General features: G+C 52.4%; 1 protein-coding gene across 1 annotated transcript in view; it reads left to right on the top strand.

Moving 5' to 3' along the window:
• COL13A1 (collagen type XIII alpha 1 chain) overlaps positions 1–27,806 on the top strand; it is a 176,510-nt gene that overhangs the window by 113,860 nt on the left and 34,844 nt on the right. The window contains exons 15-30 of the mRNA XM_012558384.1: positions 413–439; positions 1,270–1,305; positions 13,018–13,062; positions 14,122–14,154; positions 16,084–16,110; positions 18,456–18,509; positions 19,746–19,832; positions 20,134–20,187; positions 21,356–21,400; positions 21,801–21,869; positions 23,026–23,049; positions 24,310–24,372; positions 25,497–25,541; positions 25,902–26,054; positions 26,657–26,693; positions 27,369–27,376. Coding sequence (XP_012413838.1) covers positions 413–439; positions 1,270–1,305; positions 13,018–13,062; positions 14,122–14,154; positions 16,084–16,110; positions 18,456–18,509; positions 19,746–19,832; positions 20,134–20,187; positions 21,356–21,400; positions 21,801–21,869; positions 23,026–23,049; positions 24,310–24,372; positions 25,497–25,541; positions 25,902–26,054; positions 26,657–26,693; positions 27,369–27,376 — 807 coding nt within the window. The remainder of the gene's footprint in view (positions 1–412; positions 440–1,269; positions 1,306–13,017; positions 13,063–14,121; positions 14,155–16,083; positions 16,111–18,455; positions 18,510–19,745; positions 19,833–20,133; positions 20,188–21,355; positions 21,401–21,800; positions 21,870–23,025; positions 23,050–24,309; positions 24,373–25,496; positions 25,542–25,901; positions 26,055–26,656; positions 26,694–27,368; positions 27,377–27,806) is intronic.

The following is a 27,806-nucleotide window of genomic DNA, read 5'->3' as shown; positions in this document are numbered from 1 at the left end:
GGCTCCCATTGGCTCAAGAGGACATCAGCCTGTTGTCCCCATGGGCCCTTAGCAGGTCTCAGACACCCTTCCAGGGTCCTCTAGATCTGTTCTCTAGCATGTCCATTCTCTTCTGGTCCCAACCCCATTAGCTTTCTGGGGCTACGCTGTAAATATGACTGTTGTTGGTTGCTATTGAGTTGATTCTGACTCATGGTGACCCCATGTGTGCAGAGTAGAACTGCTAATAGGGTTTTCAAGCTGTGACCTTTTGGAAGCAGATTGCCAGCTGCCTCTGGATGGGTTTGAACTGCCAACCTTTTAGCTAGTAGTCAAACACTTAACTGTTTGTGCCACCTGGAGACTCTGTAAACGTAATTAACCTCAACCATTTACGAGTGGAAACATCTCCCATCACCTTGTTCCTCTACAGGGCTTACCTGGGCCTCCTGGACCAAAGGTAAGGGCCCTTGTGGGTGTCACATTGAATAGGTGAAAGTGTTCCCTGCAGGAGGGAGGTGGGAGGCAGCACTGGGGGCTGCTGGGTAAGGAGCTGAGGGGGTCTCAGCTCAGAGATGGATCAAGCTTGGCTTGTTTCCAAAACATACCTCTCAGGGACTGATTTGCTTCCACAAAGATGGTATTTATTGCATGCTCCGGCTGAGCCGGAGCTACGGTTGGTATGAAAGGAGCAGTCTAGTTGCAAACTCAAGGCTGATGTGCAGGACATCATCACAATGTCTTCATAAAATAGCATTTCCTAGGATGTCAGAACTGGGAAGTTCCTTCCGGGTCATCAGGTCTCTTGTGAAACCTTACCCGGAGCCCAAGATGTCACGTAGGCTCTCCGTTTGAAGCCGAGGGCTCTGGGGGCTCTGGGGAGGAGAAACTGCAAAGGACAGATCTGCCCAACCATTTATAAGTGTTTATAAATTTTATAGATGTAGAGACAGAGTCCTTGGGAAAAGGGACTTGTCCAAGGTCAGACAGAGAGTCAGTAGTGGAACCCAAACTGAATCTCAGGTCTCCTGGGCCCCTGCTAAGTTGGCCCTCCCCTCCTTCCCTCTGCCTCTGAAAAGTGGGGGCTTGTTTTGAGAATTAGAACAGTCTGTTGGCTTCAGAGGGTTCAAGAGCTGTTATGCTGGGGAAGGCTGGAGGTGGATGCTAAAAGACCAGGAGGGTTTATAGTTGTTGGGAGGATGAGAGATACACTGAGGGTAAAGGGAACTGCACAAGTATAAGTTTGGCGTTGGAAATACCCCTCTAATGGTCTTCTCTTTGTCCCCCCAGGGAGACCCTGGGATCCAAGGCTATCACGGCCGAAAGGTAAGAAGGAGGTGGGGAGAGGACCCCATGAGGGGCTTCACAGGGTTGGGACTTGGTGATGCACAATGCATTTTTGCACACACACTACCCAGTGTGGCCCTCACCTGCTTGGCCCAACTGGGGTTAGTATCTTCACTTTGAGGATGAGGAGGCTCAGAGGGGGCAAGGGCCTTGGGCAAGTCAGTGGTATAGCTGGAACTCAGATCCAGAAGGATCTCCTCCCGGCAATCCAAGTGGCCGTGTCTGTACTGACATGGCCACTGTCTGGCCCACCAAGGGCAGAGCTCCATGCTGAGCATGGTAGGAATATGGAGGGGTGCCAGTCTGGATTCCTGCACAGATAACCCTGGTGAAGGCAGACTGTGCTAAATGCTACCAGAGCAAAGTGTTGTGTGAATACGGGGGGCAGAGAGGTTAATTTCAGGTTGGGAGGAGTTTGGGAAGTCTTCTGGAAGTAGATCGCCTGTGAGCTTAGTGCTGATGAATGGGTGGGTACATCAGTTATCTATTGCTGTGCAACAAACCACCCCAAACTTACTGGCTTAAAACAGTGACTTATTTCTCATGATTCTGTGGATTGGCAATCTGGGTGATTTTGCTGGTCTCTTCTGGGCTCACTCATGCAGTTGAATCAGCTGATCTATAGAAAGGCTAGAAGGGCCAAGGTGGCCTCATGCACGTGTCTGGTGGTTGGTGCTGGCTGTGGGCTGGGGCGCTTTCATTCTCCTCCCTGTGGCCTCTCATCCCCCAGGAGGCTAGACAGGCTTCCTTACAGCATGGTGGGCCCCAGGGCACAAGCACTTTTCAAGGTGCCCACTTGCATCCATTTTCTTTTGTTCTAGTGGCCAAAGTAAGTCACATGGCCAAGTCATGTGAGTCGGTGTGAAGGAGAAGTAGCAAAGTACTGTGGCTATTTTTTAATCTAAGTGGGCCTTCAACCAGCAAATTTGAAGGAGAGTAGTATTTCAGATAGAGAAACAATATAAGCAAAGGCCCAGAGGTGGTCATTGCAATAACTCTACCAGTACTAGTTGTCATCAAGTTGATTCCAACTCATGGCGACCCCATGTGTGTCAGAGTAGAACTGCTCCATAGGTGGTTTTTTTTTTTTTTTTTAAGTCTTTCTGTCCACAGAGGTACCAAGGGCACCTGAACCCCAGGGTTTTTTTTTTTTAATTATTTTATTGTATTTTTGGTGAAAATTTATACAGCAAATTAGTTTCTTATTTAACAATTTCTGTACATATTGTTCAGTGACATTAGTTACATTTTTCATAGTGTGTCAGCATCCTCACTATTTACATTCTGGTTGTTCTGTTTGCCTTAATCTAGCTTCCCTGCCCCCCCCCCACTTTCTTATCTTTACTTTTGGGTAAATATTGACCGTGTGGTCTCATATAGGTGATTATTTAAAGGAGAACAGTACTCACAAGTGATATGGTTTATTTTATGGCCAATCTATTATTTGGCTGAAAGGTGAGCTCCAGGAGTGGGTCAAGTTCCAAGTGTAGAGGGTGTCTCAGGGTGATAGTCTCAGAGGATCCTGTAGTCTCTACCAGTCTAGTAAGTCTGACCTTTTTTAGGAATTTGAAGTTTGTTCTACATTTTTCTCCCATCCTGTCTGGGGCCATGTATTGTGTCCCTGGTCAGAACAGTTGTTAGTGGTAGCTGGGCACCATCTAGTTCCTCTGGTCTCAGGAGAGATGAGGCTCCATAAGGTTTTCAGTGGCTGATTTTTTGAAAATAGATTTCAAGGTGCCTCTGGGTAGACTCTAATCTCCAACCTTTCCTTAACCATTTGTACCACCCAGGTACTCTGCAATAATTATGAAAAAAAAAGAAAACCAAACCCATTTCGAGTCAATTCCAATTCATTGTGATTCATGGTGACCCTATGGAAGCATCACAGGGTTTCTTCATGGAAGCAGACTGCCATATCTTTCTCCCAAGGAGTGGCTGATGGGTTCAAACTGCTAGCCTTTCAGTTAGCAGCCAAGCACTTTAACCACTGTGCCACCAGAGCTCCTCTGCAATAACTGTAGTAATGTAGTAATAATTCTAGTAATAGCCACCACTCACTGAACACCTGTGTGCCAGGCACTGTCCTTCCACATGACCTGCATTATTTGTACTCCTAAAACCACCCTGTGAGGCTGCTTCTAGTGTTCTCCTGCTTAACAAATGAGGAAGCTGAGACTTGCCCAAAATCTCATGACTCATAAGTGGCAGAGCAGGAGTTCAAGTCCAGGTCTGGGCAGCTCTGGAGTCTGAGTCCTTCCCACGGTACCACCTGCCGCAAGAAGCCCATCCTACCCTCCCAATCCTGGCTGGAGGGGGTGGGAGTAGGGGACGGAGGAAGGACGCAGGGAAGCCAGGCCCCAGGAAGGCGAGGAAGAAGGAGTCTTGGAAGAGGAACAGTCACGCAGAGAAGCACATTCCTCGCACACTGTAATCAGACGGTTGCCATCACCACGTTGTTTTATGGGAGCTTGGTGGGTAAAACGGTGAGACCTGAGAGATCTTTAATTAGTTCTGCATAAACTGAGAAGTTTGTATTGTGTCAGGAAGTGGAAATTGTAGCCCCCGGGGCTGCCTTCATGCACTCATGCAGACTCACAAAATTTCCCGCCTCCTGGTGCTGCGAAGGGTAGGTTTTCCCGTTAGCCGCCGGGTTCACTCTTTCAAGCTATAAAGGGGCTGCGGGGCCAGCAGAAGTCCCCCAGGGGTCATGGCGATGCCCGTGGCTGGACATCCGGACAAGGTCGGGCATCTGTTCTCTGCTGCAAACCAGAAGCCTGGTCGGTCCACAAAGGAGCCTGTGGGGGTGTCAGCCTGAGGATAAAGATGCCTCAAGTTAGGGCTGGGCTGTCGTGATGGTAGAGGGGCTGGTCCCATGGGTGTGGCAATTAGGTTAGATTGTGGGGAGAGTAATTCCACTCTGGCTGCATTGAATCTTCAGAGAAAACCAGTGTGATCCTGCTGGCAGAGGGGCAAGCCAGGGAGGTTTGCCCTGGGGAGAGAAGGACTGTAGCACGCAAGAGAGAGCACTCTTGCATGACTAAGGGTAGAGCAAAGGCTGATGGTGCATCCTACAGAAAGGGTGATGTCAGCTCAGTAAGAGGGAGCCTTCTGATAGTCATGGGTGCTTGGGAGGGAGGGAGCTCCCCATCACCAGAAGTGTTCAAGTAGAAGCTGGATAAATGCTTGTCTGGGATGTGTTAAGAGGAGCTTCTATTATCAGATGGAAGACTGGATTAAAATTCCTTCCAATATCCTAGGGACAGAGCTGGCTCCCTAGCCCCTAGAGAGGAACAGCCCCCCAGTTTGTGAGGTGTTGGTCTGCTAGGAGGCTTGGCCTCCTTGGGCCTTTATCCAAGCCTTTTCCACCCATACCCAGGCTTGTCAGCCCCATCACCACTCTTAGGTCTCACGAGGACCCAAGGGACTTCTGCTCTCTGCCCCTTCTGCCAGACCACCTCCTTCTGCTTCTCCATGGGGACCTCTTCCTGTGGACTCTGGAGGGGCTGTGAGGCTGCTAGCTCCCCTTTCCTGCCTCTCTGGGTCTCTGGAAGGTTCCTGCTGCCTCCACTTCTCCCAGCCTATGGTTGAGTCGTTTTAGTGGGGTCTCCTGAAGCCACCAGCCTCCCAAAGCCAACTAGCCCCAGGTGGTCTCAACACCAACTCTCGGTGGTGGCCCCCCGCTCTACTGGGACCTTTGTCTTGTCATCAAGTCAGCCAAGGCCTCCTAAACCAGCAGAGGCCGGAGGGCGTGCAGTGGGAACCGATGACCAGCAGCAAAGTGTCCACCTCCAAGAACTTGGGGTTCTTTCTCAATGTCCAAGCGATTCTCAGGAGGCTACATGGATTTGTTCCACTAACTCAGCCACATTGAGTCAGTGGTCCTCTTGGCCCCAATGGTCACCATCACCCTCAGAGTACTGAGATGAAGGGACCAATGCCCAAAGACAAGTGAAGCAATAACCTCACATCTGCAGATTAACTCAAGTCCATTCACGCCCCATCTCCCTGGGTCCTTGCTGTTTCCCAGTGGTTAGAGCTCATTATCACCATTTTACAGATAAGGAGCTCAGAGAGGCTAGCCCTTTGTCCGAGGCTGCACAGCTAGTAAGCGCTCATGCTGGATTTGTAAACAGTGGCCAGCCTGTCTTCTCGCCCTGGTACAAAGAGCAGTGTCTGCTCATGGGCCTCACCCGAGTCCAAGCTTACACCAGCCCCATCTGGGGTTTCTGCTGTGTGGAGGCCTATCCCAATCTCCCTTCTCTTCTCCATCATTTCTCTCTTGGCCTCTCTGCTTGGAATAAGGCCTGGGGAGGAGACACTGACATGAAGTCCACTTGATCACAGATGCTGGGAAGAGAAGCTTGCTCCCAGCCTACCACCGGGAAGGGGCGGGCCCTGGCAAGCGTGTATGAGGTTTGACCTGAACTTACAGATGAGAAGTTCAGAGAGGTCTTGAGTGTTCTGTCAGGTGCAGCCTGAGGAAGTGAGACTCACGAAGGAAGGCCAGAAAATAAGTAGAATTTAGTACTCACAGATCCCAGAGGAAACTACAGCACGCCTCGACGCAGGCCCCATAGGGGTTGCACCCCGGGACAGGGCAGCAACAAACTAGAAGTGCAGGAGAGGACCTGCGTACGGCAAGCAGGGTGGGGTCTTGGGGTTGGTGTGTGCTGAAGTCTGATTGGTTAGTTTAAAGGTTTTTAGGGCATTAATATGGGAAAAGGGAGAAATTTTTATCACGGGGAACCAGGGGACATGGTCTGGAGGGGCAAGGAGTAACTATGGCCATTGAGAAACTGGGTTATGACACTAATAGGTTCTTATCATGGAAACTGCATGGGGCATGGCAGGGAGGGCTGGTTAGAGACCACCACTGTTGAGAGCCTGTTGGGTAACGAGATAGGAACAGCCATGTCAGAAACTGGGTGAGAGGATAAATGAAGAAAAAAACACCAGACCCGTTGCCATCGAGTTAATTCCGACTCATAACAACCCAAAAGGACAGAGTAGAACTGCTCCATAGGGTTTCCAAGGAGTGCTTGGTGGGTTCAAACTGCCAACCTTTTGATTAGCAGCCGAGCTCTTAACCACCCATGATCAGGGTCTCCCAGAGCAGGAGATCCGGGGAGGCCCTGTAGCTGGATGGCAGGGTGCTGGGGGGAGGGTGTGGGGAGCAGAAGCTCACCCACCCAGCCCTCTTCTTTCTGTGACCACGTTGGCCTTTCTCCTCGCCTTTCCTCCGTTCTTCTGAGAAAGAGCGTGATGATTCTGATTGCCGGTCAGAGCAAGGGCCCACACAGGTGGACACCCTTCTCTGCAGTGATACCCAGCATGACAGGCTGAGTACCAGGCACTTTGCGTGCATCATCTTATTGAATCTTTATAGCAACCCTGTGAGGTAAATTTTATTTCTTACCCCCAATGGACAGATGAGCAAACTGAGGTTCACAGAGACTATTTCCCCCAAGGTATATAACTAGGAAGTATGAAGCCGGGAATCCAACCCAGGTCTGTCTGACCCCAAAGGCTTGCTCTTAATGGCTTTGCTACCTGTATCTTAGGAGCCCAGGGCACCCATGATTTCTGGTAGGACACCAGCCCCTTTTCCTCGATTGGAAGGAAAGAGGTGGGAGGGGGAGCTGTTTTCCTTCCTGTGAGAAAAAGCTTGTGGCTGGGTTCATGCCTTTCCCTGCACCTCCCAGGCTCTCGCCAAGCAGTATCTGGCAAGTCTAAAGTGAGGTTCTTGGTGCATTGTTGTAGTGGAAGAATGAAGGAAGTGGAGTGGTTTGCCCATGGCCACTGACTCTGCTGGAATGGTTCTCTAGGAAGCTGGGATGGTGCAGGATTTCCTCTAGCTTCAGGAGAAGGCAGCTCATCTCCACCTTCCACCATAGCTATTCCTAAGACCCTTCTGCAGCCCCGTTTTCTAGAGGCCCAGAGTGACAGGCATCAGGGGTGTCCTCATGCAGCAAAGAGTTCCATGCAGATGGATGCCGGAGATGCAGGAGCCTTCTACTGTGGGCACAGTGTCTTCTTTCAAAGCCAGGAAATCCCACTGGGGATGTCCAGACCATTTAAATTACCACAGACCAGGGAACTGAGGCACAGGCCCCAGATCCCAGGCCTCGCAGGGCATAGAGGGACTCCAGCCCCACCCATCTCCAGCCCCAACCCTGTGCTCTTTGGGCCCTGCTTTTCCTGCATTGCAAAATCCACAGATTAATTAGAGTTGGATTTTCTTTTTGGAACTAGCTACAGAAATCCACTGATCTCAAATTGAGATATAAGCCAGCCGCCTGTCCAAAGCCCTGGCCTTTGATGGGGCGCCCAGCCAGGGTCATTCCCCAGATCGCTTCCTGCCGCCCTGATGACCGGCATTTCCATGGTTCCGGTCCTCGTGGGTATAGCGGCTGGCTTGGGTAGAGAAGCAGGAACTGAGCTGCCTTCTTCCCAGAAGGGAGGCCTGGGAACTACTTAGAAGGAGAGACATTATCCCTCCTCACTGGGCTTTGCCAGCCCAGGTAAGGGCCCTGGTCCAGACTTGAGGCCAGAGCCGCCCGCTGGCCTCCTCCTCTGCAGAGAAGGAAGAGTGTGTGTGCAGTTTCACATGGTCCAGGGCCCCTCCCCGCCCAGACCCAGCTGCAGTAGAGCCCAGACTGTTCGAAAGGCCTCATGTTAGTGAGGTTCGTTCATCTCCACCCACTTCCCCAGCCTGACCTGTGCTTGGATGGGGAGCTGACCTTGAAGCCCTCTCCCACCACCACCTCCAACTCCTTCCAGACTTTATCTTCTTGCAGAGTCCCTGCCTGGCTTGTACAACAGTCAGTCAGTCACCAATTCGTAGACCACTCCCATAGGCTGGGCTTGTGGAGGGTTGTGCTCCACAGAGCTCACTTTTACCCTGTCATCTCGGGAAAGGATGGGACTTCCCACCTGGACACTGAGGCCAGAAGGGAGAGCCAATTGATGCTGTAAGGTGCTCCGTACAGGGCACAGCTGGGCGTCTGAGCAGCAGCCTACAAGGCCATTCAGGTCAACCCCTCCCTATCCACCTGTACTCACCCGAGCCTACCTAGCCCACAGTCACCAGAATCCACCTTTGTGTGCCACAGTCCACTCCTTGGCACCAAGGTTAAAAGGCCAGCCTCCCAGAGTGGTGGACGGATGGATAGATGGGGCACTGGCCTGGTTCCAGCAGCCTCTGCCATTCACCTTCTGTACAACTGGGGCAAGACCCTTTGTAACACTCGGAGCAGCCACTATCCCAGCTGCAGAATGGCCCAGATCGCATGGCTGAGAGCCCATGGGTGGGGCCTCTGGGGGTCCTCGCTGGGAGGAGCAGGGAAGGCAGAGGCAGAGTTGATAACTAGGGCCTTGCAGGTGTTTGCAGACTGTGAGGGCCTGGCCCACTGGAGACCGAGACATTAATGAGTTAGTGGAGCTAAATAAAGTGCAATTACGAACAACTTAAAGCTTTTAAACAGGAAACCTTTCCAGAGGGGAAATGGAAAAGAAGGAGCCCCTAGGTATGATCTCACGAAGGCATGGCAGTAGGAATAGCTGTCTGAGCAGAAATGTGTCATCTGTCTGCTTAACAATAGGTACACACAGCCTGCCCACTTCCTGTCTGCCTGCAGACACACCTTTGCCCAGAGTGACCCTGGAGTCCTAGGTAATGACCCTGCCCCCTCTCACCTCACCCGCCGTCCAGGGATGATGTCTTCTCGCTGATGATGAGCCCAGTTCCCCAGTTCAAAGGTCAGGCTAGGGCAAACCCATAGAGACAAGACCTGAGAGAAAGAGGCTAATGAGGTGGAGAGAACCTATGGGGCGACAGGCGGCAGGGGAGGCCTGGAGATGGGGATCAAGGGCACCTGGGTCATTGGCGGAGTTAAGAGACCTGACCCAGAGGGGAGAGAAGGGGCAAAGGTCAGCTGTCCTAACGAGGAGGGCCGCCCTGATAGGGGGCCCCAAGGGGCCGGATTTCCCCTGAGTGCATCCGTTGTGTCTTTTCTATTCAAACCAGCGTGGGATAAATCAACCATCCCAACCGCAATTAGCCGGAAACCCGGAAACCCATACCCTCGGGGTTCTGAGCAGCTCACGCAAAAGCTGATTCTGCCCTCCTCCCCTGCCAAAGTGTTTGCAGCTGTCCCTTGGTGGGTGGGAGGAGGGGAGAGGGGATCACCACTGAGACCCCACCCACCCAGCCACATTTTTACCCAGAGCTAAAATTTCCTTCCCGTTGAGCCCATTTCTGGAGCCGCCAGCAGACCTGAGTGCCACCTCTCCAGCTTTTGGCCCCTCTCCCTCCCAAGGGCTGTGCCAGGGAGCAGGGCAGGGCTGCGGATAGGTGGGGAGAGACAGAGGGGCTGGAGAGGGCTGGAGGGACCTAGTCTAATGTGCTCATTTTCAGATGAGGACCATGTGCCCAGAACGAGAACGTGGCTTCTCGGAGGTCACACAGACAGCAGGCCTGGCTTGGTTCATCTCCCCAAAATGGAGGTGGAAAGGGCAGCCAGGGGCACTGGGGGAAGCTGAGGAAAAGAGGAAGAGAGGGACAACCAGGAGACCTCTGAAAACTCAGGGGCTCCCGAGCTGACTGCCCACTTGTATCCCTCCAGGGGACTCTGTGCGGGGGACCCCAGGCCGAGTCGACCTTGTTAGGTCAGGCTGGAATGCTAGCAGGGAACCCTGGTCCTCGAAAGGAAAGAATGACGGGGGGCCCCTGACTGACTCCATGGAGGGCGCTTTGGTGCTCATTGTCTTAGACAGCTCCAGACTGTGAGGGAGGCAGAAGACCCTTTGAAACACCACAGCTGCAGTTGCCGGACTTCAGGTGGGGTCCTTTGGCGCCCTCTGCTGGCCACAGAGCAGACCTGTGCTTGGAGGCAGTGCTGCGCCCAGCCCCCTTTCTCAGGGTGCCTATCATTAAGGACTCCAGCCCTGGGCGGAGCTGCCCTCGCACAGAGAGGGACTGTGCCTTGCTTTCACCCTACAGAGGATGTTTGCTGGAAGCGGCTGGAACATCAGCCCATCTGATGCTTGGGGTGGGCCAAGAGAAATGGGCACTTGGACTTCGTCGGCCAACGGGTCTGTGTTCAAATCCCTGCTCTGCCTCTTACAAGCTGCATGACCTTGGCGATCATACCCCACCTCTATGAGCCACAGTTTGCTCACCTGTGAAACAGGAAACAGCATCTCCTCCCACAGTGGAAAGGATCCTTTGAGATTAAATAAATGAAGGAAGGACGTGATGCACTTAGCCCAGTGCCAGAGCCATGATGGGTGCACTAAACGGCCCCGCCTTTCTCTGCTCTCTCCCCGAGGGTTTTCCCAGAACTCAAAGCCTGGGGCACCTGGAGCTCCAGCTTGTCTGCTATGGGGTGCTCCCTGAATCTAGCTCTGCCACCCAGCCTGGGGCTCAGGGGTCACTGTTGGGGTCAGGGTGAGGGAGGCCTCTGGCATTTGTAGCTAAAGATTCTGGGCCTTTTGTAGAATTAAGAGACCTGGCCCAACGCAGATGGAGGTGAAGCCATCACAGAGGCAGACATAAGTTTGTGTGTGCAGATTACAAGTGCAGAGAAGAGGGGCCCCTGTGGTGAGGAACCAGCTCGAGATTATGGGGGTGTCTTAGGATTCTCTAGAGAAGCAGAACCAGTGAGATGTATTTATGGTACACGGAGGAGCCCTGGTGGCGCAGTGGTTAAAGAGCTTGACCACTAACCAAAAGGTCAGCAGTTCAAATCCACCAGTCACTTCTTGGAAGCTCTATGGGGCAGTTCTACTCTATCCTATATGGTTGCTATGAGTCAGAATCAACTCGACGGCAACAGGTTTTTTTGGTGTGTGTATATATATATGTATAGAGAGAGAGAGAGAAATTTACTTCAGGGGATTAGCTCACATAACTGTGGGACTGGCAAGTCCAAAATCCATAGGTCAGGTGAGAGGCTGGAGATTTCTGCAGGCTTGCAGCCTATGATCCATGGGTCAGGCAAAGGAAAGAGTGCAGAGTGGAGAGAGAGAATGAGTTCTGCCAACATATAGCCTACAGGCAGATCATATGCTAAGGAAGCTCTCCTTTCAACTGATTGATTGATTCCATTAGATTACACTATGGAAAGTGATTACATTACATTATGGAACAACAACTAGTCTAAGGTTTAGCCAAACCACAGGGAATCATACTCGCCAAGTTGACACACAAAATTAACCATCACAGAGGGATAGCCAAAGGCTTCACAGGGAGGTGGTGTTTGACCAGGACCCTAAACAAGGAATAAGACTTTGAGTTGAGGGGATAGCAGAAGGGCATGCATGCGATTGTGAAAAAGGATGATGTTTTCAGGGACACAGACTCATGCCAGGATGTCAGGTGAGGAGGCTGAGAAGGAAGCAGGGGCAGAGGGCCGAGCTCAAGAGTCTGGCCCGTTTTCTCTGGGGCAGTGGATGTTTTTGAGGAAGGGAGTGTCGTTATCCAGCCTGTGTCTCGGGAAGAGAACCCGGATGCCAGGGTAGAGGGCAGGTCATGGAGAGAAGCCACAGCAGCTCTAGCCTTGGCGAGAAGGGTAGCGTGGGCCTTCCTGTAAGATGGCAGACGAGGGAGGGAGTGGACAGCTGAAGAGATGGAGGCTGGGGGAGGGGACCAGGTTTCCCTCTGCCTTTCAGCCTGTGGGGATGGCAGCTGGGCCTTCAGCCACAGCACTCTAACTCAAGGGAAGGGCCGGGCTGGAGCCAGGTCTGTTCCAGGCTCGTATTGCCCACTGCACAGCTTTGGCCTTTAGGAGTCCAAGGGCTGTAGGCAGACAGCCACCCCTATGGCTGGGCAGCACCCTGGCTGAAGGCTTTGTGTAGGTTATACCAGTGGGGACAGAGCTGCCTCCTCTCTTCCCCTGAGCTCTCCCTCTGCTCAGACAGGTTGTATCTCCACTCACCTGCTCTCAGTCCCCCATTTGTCACTGGCTGATCTCATCCCCTCCCATAAGTTGACATTTTCATGGGGGAATTGAGGTTGAAAGTGCAGATCAGACAATGCAAGATGGTTGAGCAGACCCTGTGCCATCCCAAGAGGAGACAGTCCCCCAGAGCCTCAGGACAGGCAGGTCAGGGATGCAATGCTGAGAAGCAGGCAGGTTCGGGCCCTCTACCCACCCAGAGCACAGGCTGCCCCTCCGGCCCTTGGGAAGAGTTATTCCTGGGACACCTGGGAGGAAAAGGAGCCCTAGATGAACAGGACAGCAAGAAACCCCTGTCTGACTCATCCAACAGGTACCATCCCAGCAAACCTACTGAGGAAAAATGGGGCAGGAAGTAGTAGGCAGGGACAGGAGAAGGGTGTTCAGTAGGTATTGGGCCAAGTGGCCCATTGACAGACATCCCTCACCTCGCTGGACCCTGGCCACACCAGGTGCTTGCTGAGGCTTTTCCTGCCTGGTGAGCCTGTGACTTGGGCCTCTGCATGTTCACCTTGCTGAGGGAAGCTGCCCACCATGGCTGCTAGGGGATGGCGCTACCCTCCAGGGAGCAGGCAGGTCCCCTAAAGCTCATCTTGAGCTGTGGACGGCCCTCCCGAGCTTCCAGAGAAGCTATTCTTGCTAACCTCCTGGCAGGTCACACTTCAAGGGCTCACAGGCCTTGGGACACTGAATCTGTTCCCCTTCTCATTGTTTTTCTTTTTTCTTCCTCCAGGGAGAGCGGGGCATGCCAGGGATGCCGGGCAAACAAGGAGCAAAGGTACCCGCCCTCCCATCGTGGAGCAGCCCCTTGAAGCCCCTCCCCACAACCCATCACTCTCTCCCAAGCTCAGGACACCCCTGGAGGCCCAGCTCATGGCCCTCTTGCTTCTCACATCCTGCTGGGAAGAGGGTGCATGTCTCCTCCATGGGGGCCTTCCCCTGCAGCGTGGCCCCTGAGCCATCACCCATCACGCCCTCCTGATGTGGCCGGCTCTCCTCCTGGGCCTCTCTGGGTCGTGAAACCCCTGCTCAGGTGACCTCAGCTCTGGCTTCAGTACTGAGACCTGTGTGGGGAGTCGACCCGTTGCTGTCAAGTCGATTCCAACTCGTAGCGATCCTATAGCACAGAGTACACCTTCCCCATAGGGTTTCCAAGGAGCGGCTGGTGGATTCCAACTGCCAACCTTTTGATTAGCAGCCCAACACTTAACCCCTGTGCCACCAGGGCCCCAATGTGGGGAGTAGAGACACCCCAAGTTCATTTCCACTTGGGATTTGCTGAGTGGGACTTTGGGCAGCATGACTACCTCACAGTAGAAGGTCTTGGGCTGATATGAAAATGGGGTTCACCCCAGCCACTCCCCAGTCCACGAGGGCAGTGGTGGAGAGGTTAGTCCCACTGGAACACTCGGGGGTTTATCATATTTGGTAAAAAACCAGACCCTTTATTTTGTATTGTCTGCTAATCCAACCCTCCTGCACAGCTCTCCCTTCTACTCCCCCTCCCCTTCCCATCTCCTCATTCTTTCCCATTCCAAAGAAATCCCCCTATTCTACCCCAAGGACACCTCCCTCGATCTCCCCCATGGACCCTCCAACCCTGGCCCCCAATTGGGAGCCAAGCAGGTGGGCGGGAAGCCCAGAGAAGCCAGCGTGATGTGCTGCAAAGCCTCGCTGTCAGAGCCCCCTCTGCACTGTGGGCAGCTCAGCCCCTCCACTCCCCCGTGTGGGTTTAGGGGGCAGGCAGAAGTGGGGAGTCTTCCACAGTCAGGCTGGCATTTCCTCCATGCTTTCTCTGACTGCAGAAAACCTTCATGCCTTTTTTTCTCTCTGCCAGGGGGCTCCTGGGATCGCTGTGGCTGGGATGAAGGTCAGTTGACTGTTGTAATTCAACATCTCAGGGGCAGCCTGGGAGGGAGAGAGCAGAGAGGACAGAGCTGGGCCTGCAAGTGCCTCAGCAGGGTGGCTACTGAACAAATGAGGGGACAGACAGGCTGTAGAAACACTGTTCTTAAAGCAACTTTGATGCTGGATGCACAGCCTTGAACACGAGTAGATGTTTAAGCCTTGCAAAGCTTACCAAACCTCAACTGAAGAGTTCACCAGCCTTTCCTCCACACTCAAGAACTCAAGGACTACATGCTTTCAAAGCTTCAAAGAGGAGAGCAGGCATGCTTTTCCCGAACTCCTCCCTAACTGCCCATTTGGTTGCCTGGTGGATGAGCGGGGACACAGGTCCACTTACAGGAGGGCACTGTGTCCAAGCCAAATGCCCACCCATCCTCTCCCGCCTCCTGGGGTGCTGCACACACTCTCACACCCACACGCCCCTCCCCTAAGGGAAGAATCGGGCTCTCTGCCCAGCAAAGGCAGCAGCCGGGGATTCATCACTCACTCAGCCATTCACTTTGATTCATTCAGTAAATTCGCCTGGACTGTCTGCCAAGTGCTGTACGAGGAGCTTGGAGAGAAGCGGAGTTGTATCAGCCTGGTCTCATGGTCCAGGAAGAGAGTCTGTTATTAGGAAAGAAAGATAAGCGATATTGGCATTCTGTTCCACCAGCCTGGTGTAAATCTTCCTGTTAGACTAGGGGCCATCTGGAAGGCAAATGCCCGTGATAAATATGAAACCCTCTGAGGGTCAGCAGCCCAGGAGGTCTTCTTTGGCCAGAGGCTGTTGCTTCACTTTCCCAGAATGCCTTTGCCTTCGCTCATCCTCTGTCTCTCCCCCTTCTTCTTCCTCCTCGTCTTCTCCTCTTCCTCCCCTTCGTCTTCTTCTCTTTCTTCTACTTATTCTTTTTTTAAAATATTATTTTATTATGTTTTTGGTGAAAGTTTACACAGCAAGTGAGGTTCCCATTTGACAGTTGCCACACCAATTGATCAATGACAGTTAAGTTTTCATAATGTGCCAGCGTTCTCTTTAATTGAGTTCTGGTTGTTCCATTTCCAGTACTCTAGTTTCCCTGCCTCCTTATGTTCTCGTCTTTGCTTTGGATTAAATGTTGGCCTTTTGGATATAGATGTTTTTTAGTAGAGCACCAGTCTAATGGGTAATATCCTTCGTTTTGTGTGGCACTCTGTTTTTCTGCTAAAAGGTGATCTTGGGATAGTTTTGGTTCAAGGTTTAAAGAGTGTCTCAGGGCCGTAGTCTCAAGTGGTCCAGTTAATCTGGCCTTTTCTAAGAATTTGAGTTTTATTCTACATCTTTCTCCCATTCTATTCAGGATCATCTGTTGTGACCTCAGTTGGATCAGTCAGCTGTGGTAGCCGGGCACCATCTAGTTCTTCTGGTCTCAGGGTAGTTGAGGTTGTGGCTCGTGTAGGCTATCAGCCTTGTAGACTTGTTTCTTCTCTGAGATTTTGGTTCCCTTCTAACCTTTTGCTCCTGAGTAGTAGACACCAATAGTTGTATCTTAGATGGCTGCTCACAAGCTTTTAGGACCCCAGACGCTACTCACTTCACTAGAATACAGAACATGAACTTTGTGAACTGTATTATGCCGATTGACTGAGTTGTCCCATGAGACTATGGTCCTGAGTTTTCAAAACTAGAAAACCAATCTTAGAAGGTGTTTGGTTATATCTGAAGAGTATCTGTAGCCATGTCTTCAATGAACATATGTGCCTGCCCACACACATCTGTATTTACACATATATAAATACTTCTGTTTGTTCTCACATATGTATATACTGTACCTGCCCGTATGCATATATTCCTATACCCATTCTGCTTATTCTTTTTCTTCTTTACCTGATTCTTTTTCTTTCTTTTTTTTTTTTTTTTTACTACACACAGGGTGAGCCAGGGATCCCAGGAGTCAAGGTACTCTTGCATGGGAACTGTTCTGGGCCGCATGGAGCAAAGAGTGTGGGTGGAGGTGGGAAAGGCTACTACTATTTTGCTCTTGGTCCCCCTGAGGCTGGCCTCTGGCTGGAGACGTGAGTGAGCAAAGAGGGGTCCGCCAGGGAGAGGTCTGCTTGTCAGGAACACACTGCGAATGCCACCCCCCTTGCCTGGATCCTGGCCTGGAAATCTCAGTCCCACGCCACCTCAGCTGGTTTGCAACAAGCAGTTACTATTGTATTCTGCACCTGCAGGGGTCTCTTTCTCTCTCATCTAGAAAATAAGAGATGTAGCATGAGAAAAAATTTCCATGGTCAAATAAACTTGAGAAATACTGCGTCAAACATATTACACAGGTTTCTTTAGAGCACGCCTTCTCAGAGCCTTTAATATGATAATGTGCATTAAACCAAATACCAAACCCATTGCCATCGAGTCGATTCCTATAGGACAGAATAGAACTGCCCCATAGGGTTTCCGCGGAGCAGCTGGTGGATTCAAACTGCCGACCTCTAGGTTAGCAGCCAAGCTCTTAACCACTATGCCACCAGGGCTCCAGTGTGCATTGGAAAGCTCTAAAAAAAGAAATGCCTTGTGTAGCATTTCCAAAACCTTTTTGAACAGGACATCCTTTTTTTAAGAGGAGCATCTAATGATAGGACAAGTATTCTACAGAACCCACTTTGGAAGGGCTGGTCTACTATCACTGCCCATCCCACCCCTCACCACACCAACCTCTATCCTCTTATTGGTGACTTTCTCTTCTTACCTCAAAGGGAGACCCAGGAGCAGCAGGGAAGCCGGGGCCCCCAGGTTTGCTGGGAGAGAGGAGGCAGAGGGTAGGATATTGTGTACTTGGGTGTGTACCTCCCTCATTCTGGCCTCTGCTGGTCCCTGACTCCCTGTCCTGCCAATCCCATGGCTGGTGTGTTGCCTGCAGTGTGCTGTGGGTGCATGTAGCCCTGGGAAGTGGGGACTGTCAATAGGGTGGCCTGGCAAAGATTCAGAAATTCACTCTAGAGCACACCCTCCCTCCTTGAAAGCCATGGGTTACCTGGGAGGAAAGCTCAGGAGCAGGAACGACCTCCTGCCCTCGGGCTCTGCTTCCCCAGGACCTCTGTTGGGTGGGACCCTTCCCTTTAGACCTGGCCTGTTTCCAGGGATGCCCAGGTGAAGACACTTCCCCAGGAGCAGCGCACAGAAGGCAGGGCCTGCACGGCCTCCTCAGGACTCCTTCCCTTCCACCTCCCATCTCCTCGGCCTCCTGGCCCTCCTCCCTAACCCTTTGCCAGCCTCAGGCTACTCTGCTATTCAGCTTCTACCCAAGGGCAGGTGGAAAGGAGGCGGCACCCGCAGCTTAGGTGTGGCATCTTTTGTGGCTCCACCTAGGAAGTCTATTGAAACATCTGACCAAATAATGACCCCAGTACCCTCAGTTCCTGTTATTCTATAGGAGAGCCCACCATTCCTCAGGGCCATGGAGAATGAATGACCTGATACTAACGCCCCCTGGTGGGGTGTTTGGAGGCTAACCTAGTAGTGGACAATCTGAGAATAGAAAATTAAGTCTTTGTGACATAGAAGAATGAGCATCAAGAGACCTGGGTTCTAGACCTGGTTTTGCCACTAACTCAGCGAGGGATTTTCTATAAGTCACTTCACCTCTTGGGACCTCAGTTGCTGCATCTGTACAGTGAGAGTGGGGCTTCAGTATCTCTGAGGGACTCTGTGATTCATGTCATGGGAAGGAAGACTAGAGTTCTTTGGTGATAAAATAAGCTGGTCAGGAAAGCAAACTTCTCAAGGTATTCCCCTAAAGGGCAAGTTCTGTTAGGTGGCTTTTTTCTTTCCTCATGACAGGGAGGAGGTGGCCAGGAGAGATGGGGCGGGGGGCTCTGTGGCTAGACAGTAAGAAAGTAGAAAAGAGTGTAATGGCTCAAGGGAAGAGCTTCCCCATCTACTGGCGTTCTAAGCCGCTCACCTCTCCCCAGGAGGCCCCCAGAGGAGACTAAATGCTGTTGGCCTCTGTTACGATCTGTGTGCTCCTCACCTGGTGTGAGTGATAAGGGCTGACCGAACACATGGGAAGATGATGGTGCCAGCTGTCTCCACGCTGGGGGGCTCAGAAGTGGCCCAGCTGGTGGCCCAGGGAAGGATAGGGGTCCAGCAAGATACAGAGCCCTTCCAAGAATGGCCAAGGGAGGGGGCAGGGAAGCAGGACAGAGGCCAACCATGGCCCAGAGCTGGCAGGGCTGGTGCCTTCCTTCGCGCACGTCCTGGAGAAGCGGTTCCTAACACTTGCACCGTCTGCTTTTGCCCCGCAGGGTGAGAAGGGGGCTGCAGGCTCCCTTGGGCTACCGGGCCTCCTGGGACAGAAGGTGGGTAATGACGCGCTCTGGATGGTGGGTTCTGTGTAAGGCCTGTGTCCATCCCCACCCATACCCCGTTCCAACCCTGCGCACTCACAGGCCCCAGCATTGGCTGTGTTGCTCCCCTAGACCAGGAGAAAGGCTGCTGGACACAGCCAGGTTCTGTCTGCAGTGGGGGGGTGGGTATCACAGGGGAGACCCTGACTGGCCCCAGATTGTCCAATTGAAATAACGCAGTAGCTATCACCTGGTCAGATTTCCTTGCTCCAGCTCTGAAAACATGTTCCACGGTATCCTAGCTCCATAATACATTTCAATTTCATTAAAAGCATACATATATGACCAGTTGCCACCCAATCACTTCCAACTCATGGCTATCCCATGTGTGTCAAAGTAGAACTGTGTTCCACAGGGGTTTCAAAAAATAGCTGATTTTTTGGAAGTAGATTACCAGGCCTTTCTTCCAAGTTACCTCTGGGTGGACCTGAACCTCTAACCTTTCAGTTAGCAGCCAAGCACATTTACCATTTGTACCACCCAGGGAGACAGACTCTCTCTCTCTCTTAATATGTGTGTGCATGTGTGTGTGTGAGTGTGTGTGTTTGGAGAGAGAGAGAGAGAGAGAATGAGCCCTGGTGCTCAGTGGTTAAATGCTCAGTGTGGTTCAAACCCACCAGTGGCTCTGTGGGAGAAAAGACCTGGGGATCTGCTGTATATATCTGAGGGGCACTGTCGCTAAGATAGGCCCCTCTTAGAAAGTCACAGTGCTCCTTAGGCTGGTAAAGACTCTGAGCAGTAGTCCTGCACAGAAGGAGCCTGCAAAGCTTTGCTTAACCCAGTGCTTACCAACGTTGTTTGGCCACCAAACCCTTTTTACACAGATGGAATATTCCCAACCTACCAAAGGAGTATTCCATGGAACACACTTTGGGAAACACTGCTCTGGACCCAGGCCCTGATGGGTCGCTTTGTTGGCTCTAAACCTATTCCCCTTCTGTAATGAGCTCTATTCCCTCCTCAAATCCCACTGCCAGACCAGCCAGGGCTCTGAAGGCCTCTGGTCCCCAGCCATCCTTGAGCCCACAGACCACTTAATGTCCCTGCGGAGCTCAGCATAGGCTGAGGGGTGACATGCTGCCCTTTAACTGTGAGGGAGAAAAGACAGATGAGTGGAAGGCGAGGGATCAACCACCTCGTCCAAAACAAAGCTAACCTAACAATGGTAACTCCACTTTCCACCCCCAGGGAGAGAAAGGCGATGCTGGCAATGCCATTGGAGGAGGCCGAGGGGAGCCCGGCCCCCCAGGGATCCCTGGGCCCCCAGGGCCAAAGGTGAGTCTTCCCTAGGGATCAACATTCAAGGGTGACATTTGCCTGTGACCTTCAACCTCAGGTCATTCTCAGTGACCCAGTGTCCTGGATACCTCTCCTTCTATGATCTTTTGGGCCAAGGGTATAGGAGTCCAATAGGTGGAATGGTGTGAGTTAGTAGAAGCCAGCAAGGAAAGAGACAATGGCCCAAAGACACTGAGTACCCAGGATATTAGCAGCAAGACTGTGTTTTGCCCCATTAAGCAGCTGCCCAGGCTGCCCTGAATGCATGCCCTAACCCTGTTCCTCTCCTCTTCCCCAGGGAGAAGCTGGTGTTGATGGGCAGGGTGGTCCCCCAGGACGGCAAGGTGACAAGGTATACAGGCCCCCAGATCCAGGAGCTTCAGATGAGGGTTAGCTTGGGGGTTCAAGTTCCTGATGAGAGAGAGAAACAGTCCAGGCCACCCCTGTGGCTGGACGTCAGGCACAAAGCTGATCCAGACACGTGTGCGACTCCCACCAGCCCCTCCACTCCTGGCCGCCATCTTTCCTGGCTGGCTTTGGCTTTGGAGAGCCTTCCCCTGGGACAGTAGTCATGCAAAGGCTGGCCCAGGGATAGAACATCTGAGATGGGGGGTGACACAAAGCCCTGCTTCAGTTAGCGTCCCAAGCCACGTGTCAAAGCTGGGCTCTCGCCATTCTCCAGCTCCTCCCCTGTGAAGGGCCCAGGCAGAGCCCTTGTAGGTACCAGATGGCAAAATGCTGTGTCGGGGGAGGCACAGGGACAGCTTACCTGGACGTGGCAGTGGGTCATCGAGAGTTGAGTTGTCCCAAAGAGCTCATTTTTCCCTTATTTTAATTTTCTTTCTTGTTTTAAAAAAAAAAAAAAATTGTCTTCTACGTTAGCATGATCCCAGAGCAGTTGGAACTGTGGTTTGTTTTTCATAATTTGCACTACTGTTTCATTCCTTCTGGATAGTTCTGTCATGCTTTTAATAGCAGCACATCCCACCACCCCACCCACAGTCATATGCCCCTGTGTCCCTAGTACCCTGCAGTTTGAGTCTTTCACAAGCAGAGGAGACCCCAAAAGAGCGGCATGAGGTGTCCGTGGCAATTATGGATCACCTAGGCAATTGGCACAAATTTGCTGAGTCTGTGCCACATGAGCAGGATGGAAAGAAACGAGAAGCAAAGGATTGGTTCCTGCTTCCAAGGATGTTGCTGACTTAGGGGACTGGGGAAAGGTGGCCAGACAATCACAAGTAGAGTCAGTAGCAGAGCACGAGACAGGATGCCCTCCAGTGCTAAGTGGGAGGGAGCCAACTTGCCCAGAGGAGCTCAGAGGGAGAGAGGAGTGTGGACAGGTGTTCAGGGGGTGCTTCCTGAAAGGGCCGAGCCATGCTGCCCTTTCATGGACAGCACAGTCTGTGTCCTCTCAGCCTGAGTGCACATGAGCTCCAGGCCCCTCCATGGCCCATCTGGGGACATCAGTGCATGACCCAGCTCTGTCTCCATTTCACTCCAATTTTGTTGTGCAACAGGGGGAGCCTGGAGCAGCTGGAGAACAGGGACCAGCTGGCCCCAAGGTATGTGCCTCTCACCTGGAGCCACAGTGTGACATCTCACCTCCCAGGAGTCACAGTGGGAAGTGACTTGGCCCTGGGGCCTCAAGGGGGAGGGAAAGGAAGAGCATTCTGGACCCAGGTAGGGGTTCTGACATTGCAGCCATGATTAGACTCAGTCTTCTTGAGGTCTGTCTAGTCAGATTTCTCAAAAGGAGTCTTCCCTATTTGTTCTGGAATCCCGAGGCATCTCTGAGAGTGTTTAGGATCCCCTCATAGGTTCTGCTCTGGCTCTCTGAAGCCACCTGTGCAGCCAGATGCAGCCAGTGGTGATAAGAGTCTTCCTTTGATAGAGCACAGGCAGCAGCTGCCCCCAGGCCCCTCTTGGCCCAGGGCCCATGTTAAGACCTCATTTGTCATGTAGGGCTCCAAGGGAGAACCAGGGAAAGGCGAGATGGTGGATTACAATGGAAACATCAACGAAGCTCTCCAGGTGAGTGGGTCTAGCCCAGAGACTAGAGATCTGGAAGTCCTCCTGGACCTCAGGGCTCTGGACCAAGGGCGCGATGAGGGTGCTCTTGAAGACAGGCCTGATTCATGTCCCTGAGGCCAGGCCACTTGGCAGAGCTCCCAGGAGAGAGATGCTCCCTTGCTTTCTCTCTTCTGGTCTCCCACTGTGCAGCCTCAGGCAAATGCCCTCATCCTTTGGGATCCAGGTGGCCTGTCTCTCTGGCCAGTTACCTGGCTCTGGACCTGGGATCCACAGTGGGAGCACCCTGGCCCCCTGCAGGGGTGCTGGCCCACCAGGGTTCTGGGGCCCTGTTCAGTACATGCACATGGTGGAATCTGTCTTCCTGAAATACATCCTTTTGTTCATGTAATCATATTTTAAGTTCATAAGCTAACAGTCCTTTAAAGCAGGGCTTCTCGCCCTCAGCACTATTGACATGTGGGGCTGGATAATCCTTTTTAGTCCTGTGCATTGTAGGATGTTCAGCGGCATCCCTGGTCACTGTCAGCTAGATGCTAGTAGCACTGCCTCTCCACCAAAAAAAAAAAAGTCTCCGAACATTGCCAAATGTTTTCTGGGGGGCAAAAAATCATCTAGGTTGAGAATTGCTGCTTCAAAGAAATCTCTGTGTGTGTTACTCATTTTTAAAGCCAACGGGCTCCCCTCTAATTTATTTTTTGAGTGATCCATATTTTGTTATACTGCCTTTATTCAAAGTTCAGAGGTACATCAGAACCTTGAAATCTAAGCTCTGGGAGAAAAGGAAAGAACCAGGGAGGGTCCCCAGTAGGCAATTAGGAAGGAGAACTGGCTTCCTTCTGTCCTTCCATAAAGTGAAGGAAATATTGGCAGTCCATTTTAGTACATATCAGAGCCCGTTCTAGAACAGCCTGCAGAGCAGCGATTAGCTTGTAAGCTGGTGAGTGTTCTCTGTCCAGTGATTACACTGGAAGTGAAAGGTGGGTGGGGGTGACGTGGGGCTGGGAGCTGTGGAGGCCCACCTGGGAGGGTGCACTGCCCACCTTTTACCTGTGCTCCTTGGAGGGCACAGGCCCAAAGTACACTTGACTGGGCAGAGATGACCTTCCAGATGGCTCTTGATTTGCTCTTCAGCTGACACATGGTGTTGGTTTTTTAGGAGATCCGAACACTGGCCTTAATGGTAAGTCTTCCTCATTCCTCGCTTTCCTCAGGTACTGGGCTGGGGCTACGGGGTGGGGAGCCTAGAAGCAAGGACTTGAGTTCTCACGTTCAGCAAGCAGACAGAGGGCTTCTGAGTCAGGGCTGAAAGTCAGAACTTATGGGGGGGTCACTGGAGCTGCCCAGGCCGTGGGCCATGGCTGCCTTCTGCTATGGGGCTTTACCGATACATCTGTGCATTCAAATGACAGTAGAAATGCTGGGTCCTATTTACAACTGTAGGTGTGCCTGGGCAGTGCAGACTGCTAACTGAAAGGTTGGAGGTTCAGGTCCACCCAGAGGCTCCTTGGAGGAAAGACCCAGCTATATATTTCTGGAAAATGAGCCATTGAAAACCCTATGGAGCACAGTTCTACTCCAACACACATGGGGTCGCCATGAGTCGGAGTTGACTTGACTGGTTTTATTTATAACTGGGTGAAGGAAATAGGGATACCAAGGAGGAAGTTTTATGTTTTTCTTTTTTCTTAACCTTCAGCTAATAAGATCCATAACCCTTCAACATCTGTAGTGACCCTCCACATTTCCCCTTTCCCTAGAAATCGATTTTATCATCTGCACTTGACCAACCAGTGGACATTAGGTTCAGGTTTTGCACACGTGCCTACCAGCAGTCGGCTCCCGCTAAATATTTGTAATTACGACACCAACCACCAGGGTTTAATTTATAAGGTGGAGAGGGGAGGGAGAGCGAAAGGTTGCCAAACTACTGGAATTTCATTTCACTTAGTATTTTTAGTGGCTCTGTGCCACAGAACACACTTGGGGATGACAAGCTCAGAATCAAATGCTCATCATATGTCACTGCACACCCCAGTACTTGATTCTTTTTAAATTGCTGAGTAGTGTTCTGTTGTATGGATGTGTCATATATTCACCTGTTAATGGACATATGAGTTGTTTTCTGAAGACATTTTAAAGTCGTCAGAGAAGGACAGATTTGTGTTCTTGGAGCCCAAGGACACCCCCCAGGGGTGCCCTAGAGGGAAGGGGAGGGAGAGGCTATTGGGCTCTAGGACCCTCGCACCCCACTTTAACCCAAACAAACTCCATGCTTGTCTGTTTTACATTTGAGTATTCCCCATGTTATTTTCTTTGCCAAAAAAAAAAGTTTGAAAACCTCTGTTTTCTATGAGCCAGTCTCCACATTTATCCCTCTGGGGACAGGCCACCCCATGCTCGGTCAGAAAGCTCTCCCATGTGGCTTTCTTTTCTTTCCTAGGGTCCCCCTGGGCTTCCTGGGCAAATCGGCCCACCCGGAGCTCCAGGGATTCCAGGCCAGAAGGTAAGACTTGTCTTCCTGGGGGGAGGGGTGTGTGAAGACCCTGAGGAGGCACCAGCACCCCTGAGCTCTGTGACCAGGCCGACCTGTCCTGTACTCTTCCCACCACGGAGTTCTCGTCTGTAATTCTTCCCAAAGCTCCCAGGCACCAGTGTCCCTGCCCTCCCACATCAGTCACTGTCCCTCCTCCCAGCCCTCAGTCTTGTCATCCCTCATGTCTTTCTTGGGCTCCTGTAATTCACAGACCCCTCTGATGTGGTGGAGCCTGAGTCTAGACTTGCCCCTGCCTCAACCAGACCCCAGGGAATGTGGCGTTGAGCCGCTCCCATGTCCCCCCCTCCCCCACTTTTGCCTCCCTTTTATATCCATTTTATATCCCCCACCCCCAGACCCCTGTGTTTTTTCTCAAAATGTCGTGCATTTTTGCCCGTCTATCCTGTGCTCATGGGTCTCCCTCCCCTGCAAGTCCCTTCCCCTCTTCCCTACTTTTCAAAGCCTTTCTTGTCTTTCAAGCCCAACTCAAAGGCCACCTCCTCCTTGAAGCCTTCCCTGATATATCAGGCAGAATTCACCACCCTTCCCTCTGTGTTCCTCTCATTAGCACTTATATCATTTTGCCTTGTGATAGGGCTGGTTGTTTTCCCAGCATTGAAGGCAGAGGCCATGCCTTCTTGATCTCTGCCCCTGGCCTAAAGAAGGCACTTTGGTTGACATGAAGATTTAGGGGTGGCCAGGACAGCAAGGACTGGGTTTGTGGGGAGACAGGGAGGCAAGCACACTCCCAGTTTCCCGATGGAGCATGGAGCGAGTGTCCAGGGCTCTCTGTGGCAGCTGCCCAGGCAGTGAGAGGTTGTAGTTAAAAATGGACAAGGACTGGAATCCTGACCTCACTATTTACTAACTGTGGACTGGGACAGGTTATTTACCGCTGTGCTTTGGGGTCCTCCTCTGTAAGACAGAGACAGTAAAAGCACACACCTCCCAGGACTGCAGTGAGAATTAAACGGGCCCATGCTATGAACAAGTGCTGAGAAGAATGCCCGGCTGGCAGGAAGTGCCGTGTCAACGTCAGTTATTAATATTTTTATTCCTGGCTCTGACATTGACCTTTATTGTTCTGGCTATAGGGGGAGATTGGACTGCCAGGCCCTCCAGGACACGATGGGGAAAAGGTAAGAAACCCCCTGGCAAACCTCTGAAAATGATCCAAGGCCTGCGGAGGTTGGGGAGGAGCAGGAAGGTTTTGAAACAAACACAGGCAGGAGTCTGTGTGGACAAGCAAAGAGGGGAGAGGGACCCACATTGCAAAGGCCCAGCTGCGCCCCATACTGCAGGCTCCCCAGGAAGCCAGGCAGACCCCTGCTGGGATGGGCAGGGCTGTTGACCAAGGACCCCTGGCTGTCTTTGTCTGGGCACAGCCACGCCCGAAAGAGCCAAGTCTGACTGCCCTTGGGACACCCCATTCTTCCATGTTCTCTGCCTCCTCTTTTTTCCATCAATGCATTAATTAATATAACTGCTATTTTCCAAAGGGACCTCGAGGCAAACCAGGAGACATGGGCCCCCCTGGCCCACAAGGACCCCCGGGAAGGGATGGGCCTTCAGGAATGAAGGGAGAAGATGGACGCACAGGGAGCCGAGGAGAAAAGGGGGAGAAAGGGGAGACTGGACAAGCAGGCTCCCCGGTGAGTGGGTGGGGCTGGCGGCCAGACCCCTTATCTCCACATTTCCATGCATGCGCCATCCCCCCATGCCAGCTCTGCATGGTGCCAGCTGCTGCCTGGAAATCTGGAGCAGGAACTGAGAGTGGAGGATTCACCCAGGGCTACCCCTAAGCCACTTACCGTATGAAGGCCAGTGTCCTGACTCAGTCCTGGGTCGTATTCTGTCATCACCTATCTGTGACCTTGCGCAAGCCTCGGAGCCTTGCAGAGCCTCTGTTTCCGAGTCTCTAAATGGGGCAATAATGCCTTCCCTGGATGCCTCACTGGGATGTTGGGAAGGAAATGAAGTCATGGATGTAAAGCTGGCCCCCTTTGGAAAGCATGCAGAAGCCCTGTGCCTAGAAGAAGCTGCATGCAGACAAAGGGGCCTCAGCCCAGTCCACCTAGGCCAGTGACTTGACTCAGGAGCCTTCTGTGGGCTTCGGTTGTTCCCATCTGTGAAATGAGTGCCCTCCTAGCACCCACCCTGGAGGAAGGGAGTCACACATGCATGCCATAGCTGGTCACGGACACTTGCATGACCACCTCGTGCTTCACTAACAGAAGTCTTTGTCGATCTGTAGGGTCTAGACGGCCCAACTGGGGAGAAAGGAGAACCAGGTGACCAAGGGAGACCCGGAGCGACAGGATTGCCTGGCCCCAGTGGGCTTCCGGGATTTACAGTAAGGCGAGAGGGCCGGGTGTCGAGATTGTGGGCAGGCAGCTGCAGGCGAGGGCATGTGATCGGAGGCTCCTTGCTGTGGCCCCCAGCCTGGTGGGGGTGCTTGGCACTGCTGTCATGAGGCTGCACAAACCCCTGCCTGCCTGCCTGCCTGCCTGCTGGCCGTGGGGGCTTCTCCAGATGAGCAGCTCCTGCCTTGAGGGGCATGTGAGTGTCAACAGGGAGCCCAGATTTCTCAGCTCACAGCAGGGTGACCTCTGACTTCAGGGCCAACCTAGTTCAAAGGGGTAGAATCTTGGAAGCTCAGAGGTCAACCCAGCTCCCTCCCTCCTGACGCAGGCATCCCCCACAGCCACTCTGACCGTGGCTGCCCCACTCAGCTGCGATAGGCAGGGGGCTCACAGCCTCCTCCACTTCCACCGCATTGGAGGGCAGCTCAGAGACGAAGGAAGTGCTTCTTGATGCGGTGTGGGAACTTCCTTGGTGTAACCCCCTCCCCACCTGGGCCTCCATGCTGCCCTCTGGATCTGTATTCATTCTGTATGCTACACAAAAAATCCCCACAAATTAGCAGCCTAAAACCATATGCGCGTATCACAGCTTCTGTGGGTCAGGAGCCCAGGTGTGTCTCAGCTGGCTTTTCTGCCCAGGTACCCACCAGGCTGCAGTCACAGTGTCAGCTGGCTGCAGTCTCTTCTGGGGTCACAGGGGTTCCGGGGTCCTCTTGCAAGCTTACACAGCAGGCTTCAGTTCCTCAGCTCCTAGAGGCCACCCGCAGTACCCTGCCACGTGGCCCTTCTCGTAGGCGGGTCACATTACAGCAGCTCACTGCTTCCAGGCCGGCAGGAGAGCCTCTCTAGCATGCTAGCACCCAAAAACCCAAATCAGCTGCCGTCGACTCTGACTCGTGGTGACACCATGTGTGTCAGAGTAGAACTGTTCTCCACAGGGCTTTCAGTGGCTGATTTTTCAGAAGTAGATCACCAGGCTTTTCTTCCAAGGCACCTCTGGGTGGACTGAAACCCCCAGCCTTTCGGTTAGCAGGCGAGCAC

The sequence above is a fragment of the Trichechus manatus genome, unplaced genomic scaffold, assembly GCF_000243295.1.
Source record: "Trichechus manatus latirostris isolate Lorelei unplaced genomic scaffold, TriManLat1.0 scaffold00163, whole genome shotgun sequence".
NCBI lineage: Eukaryota > Metazoa > Chordata > Mammalia > Sirenia > Trichechidae > Trichechus > Trichechus manatus.
The sequence above is the reverse complement of the archived record's forward strand: the minus strand, read 5'-3'. Positions and strand labels throughout refer to the sequence as shown.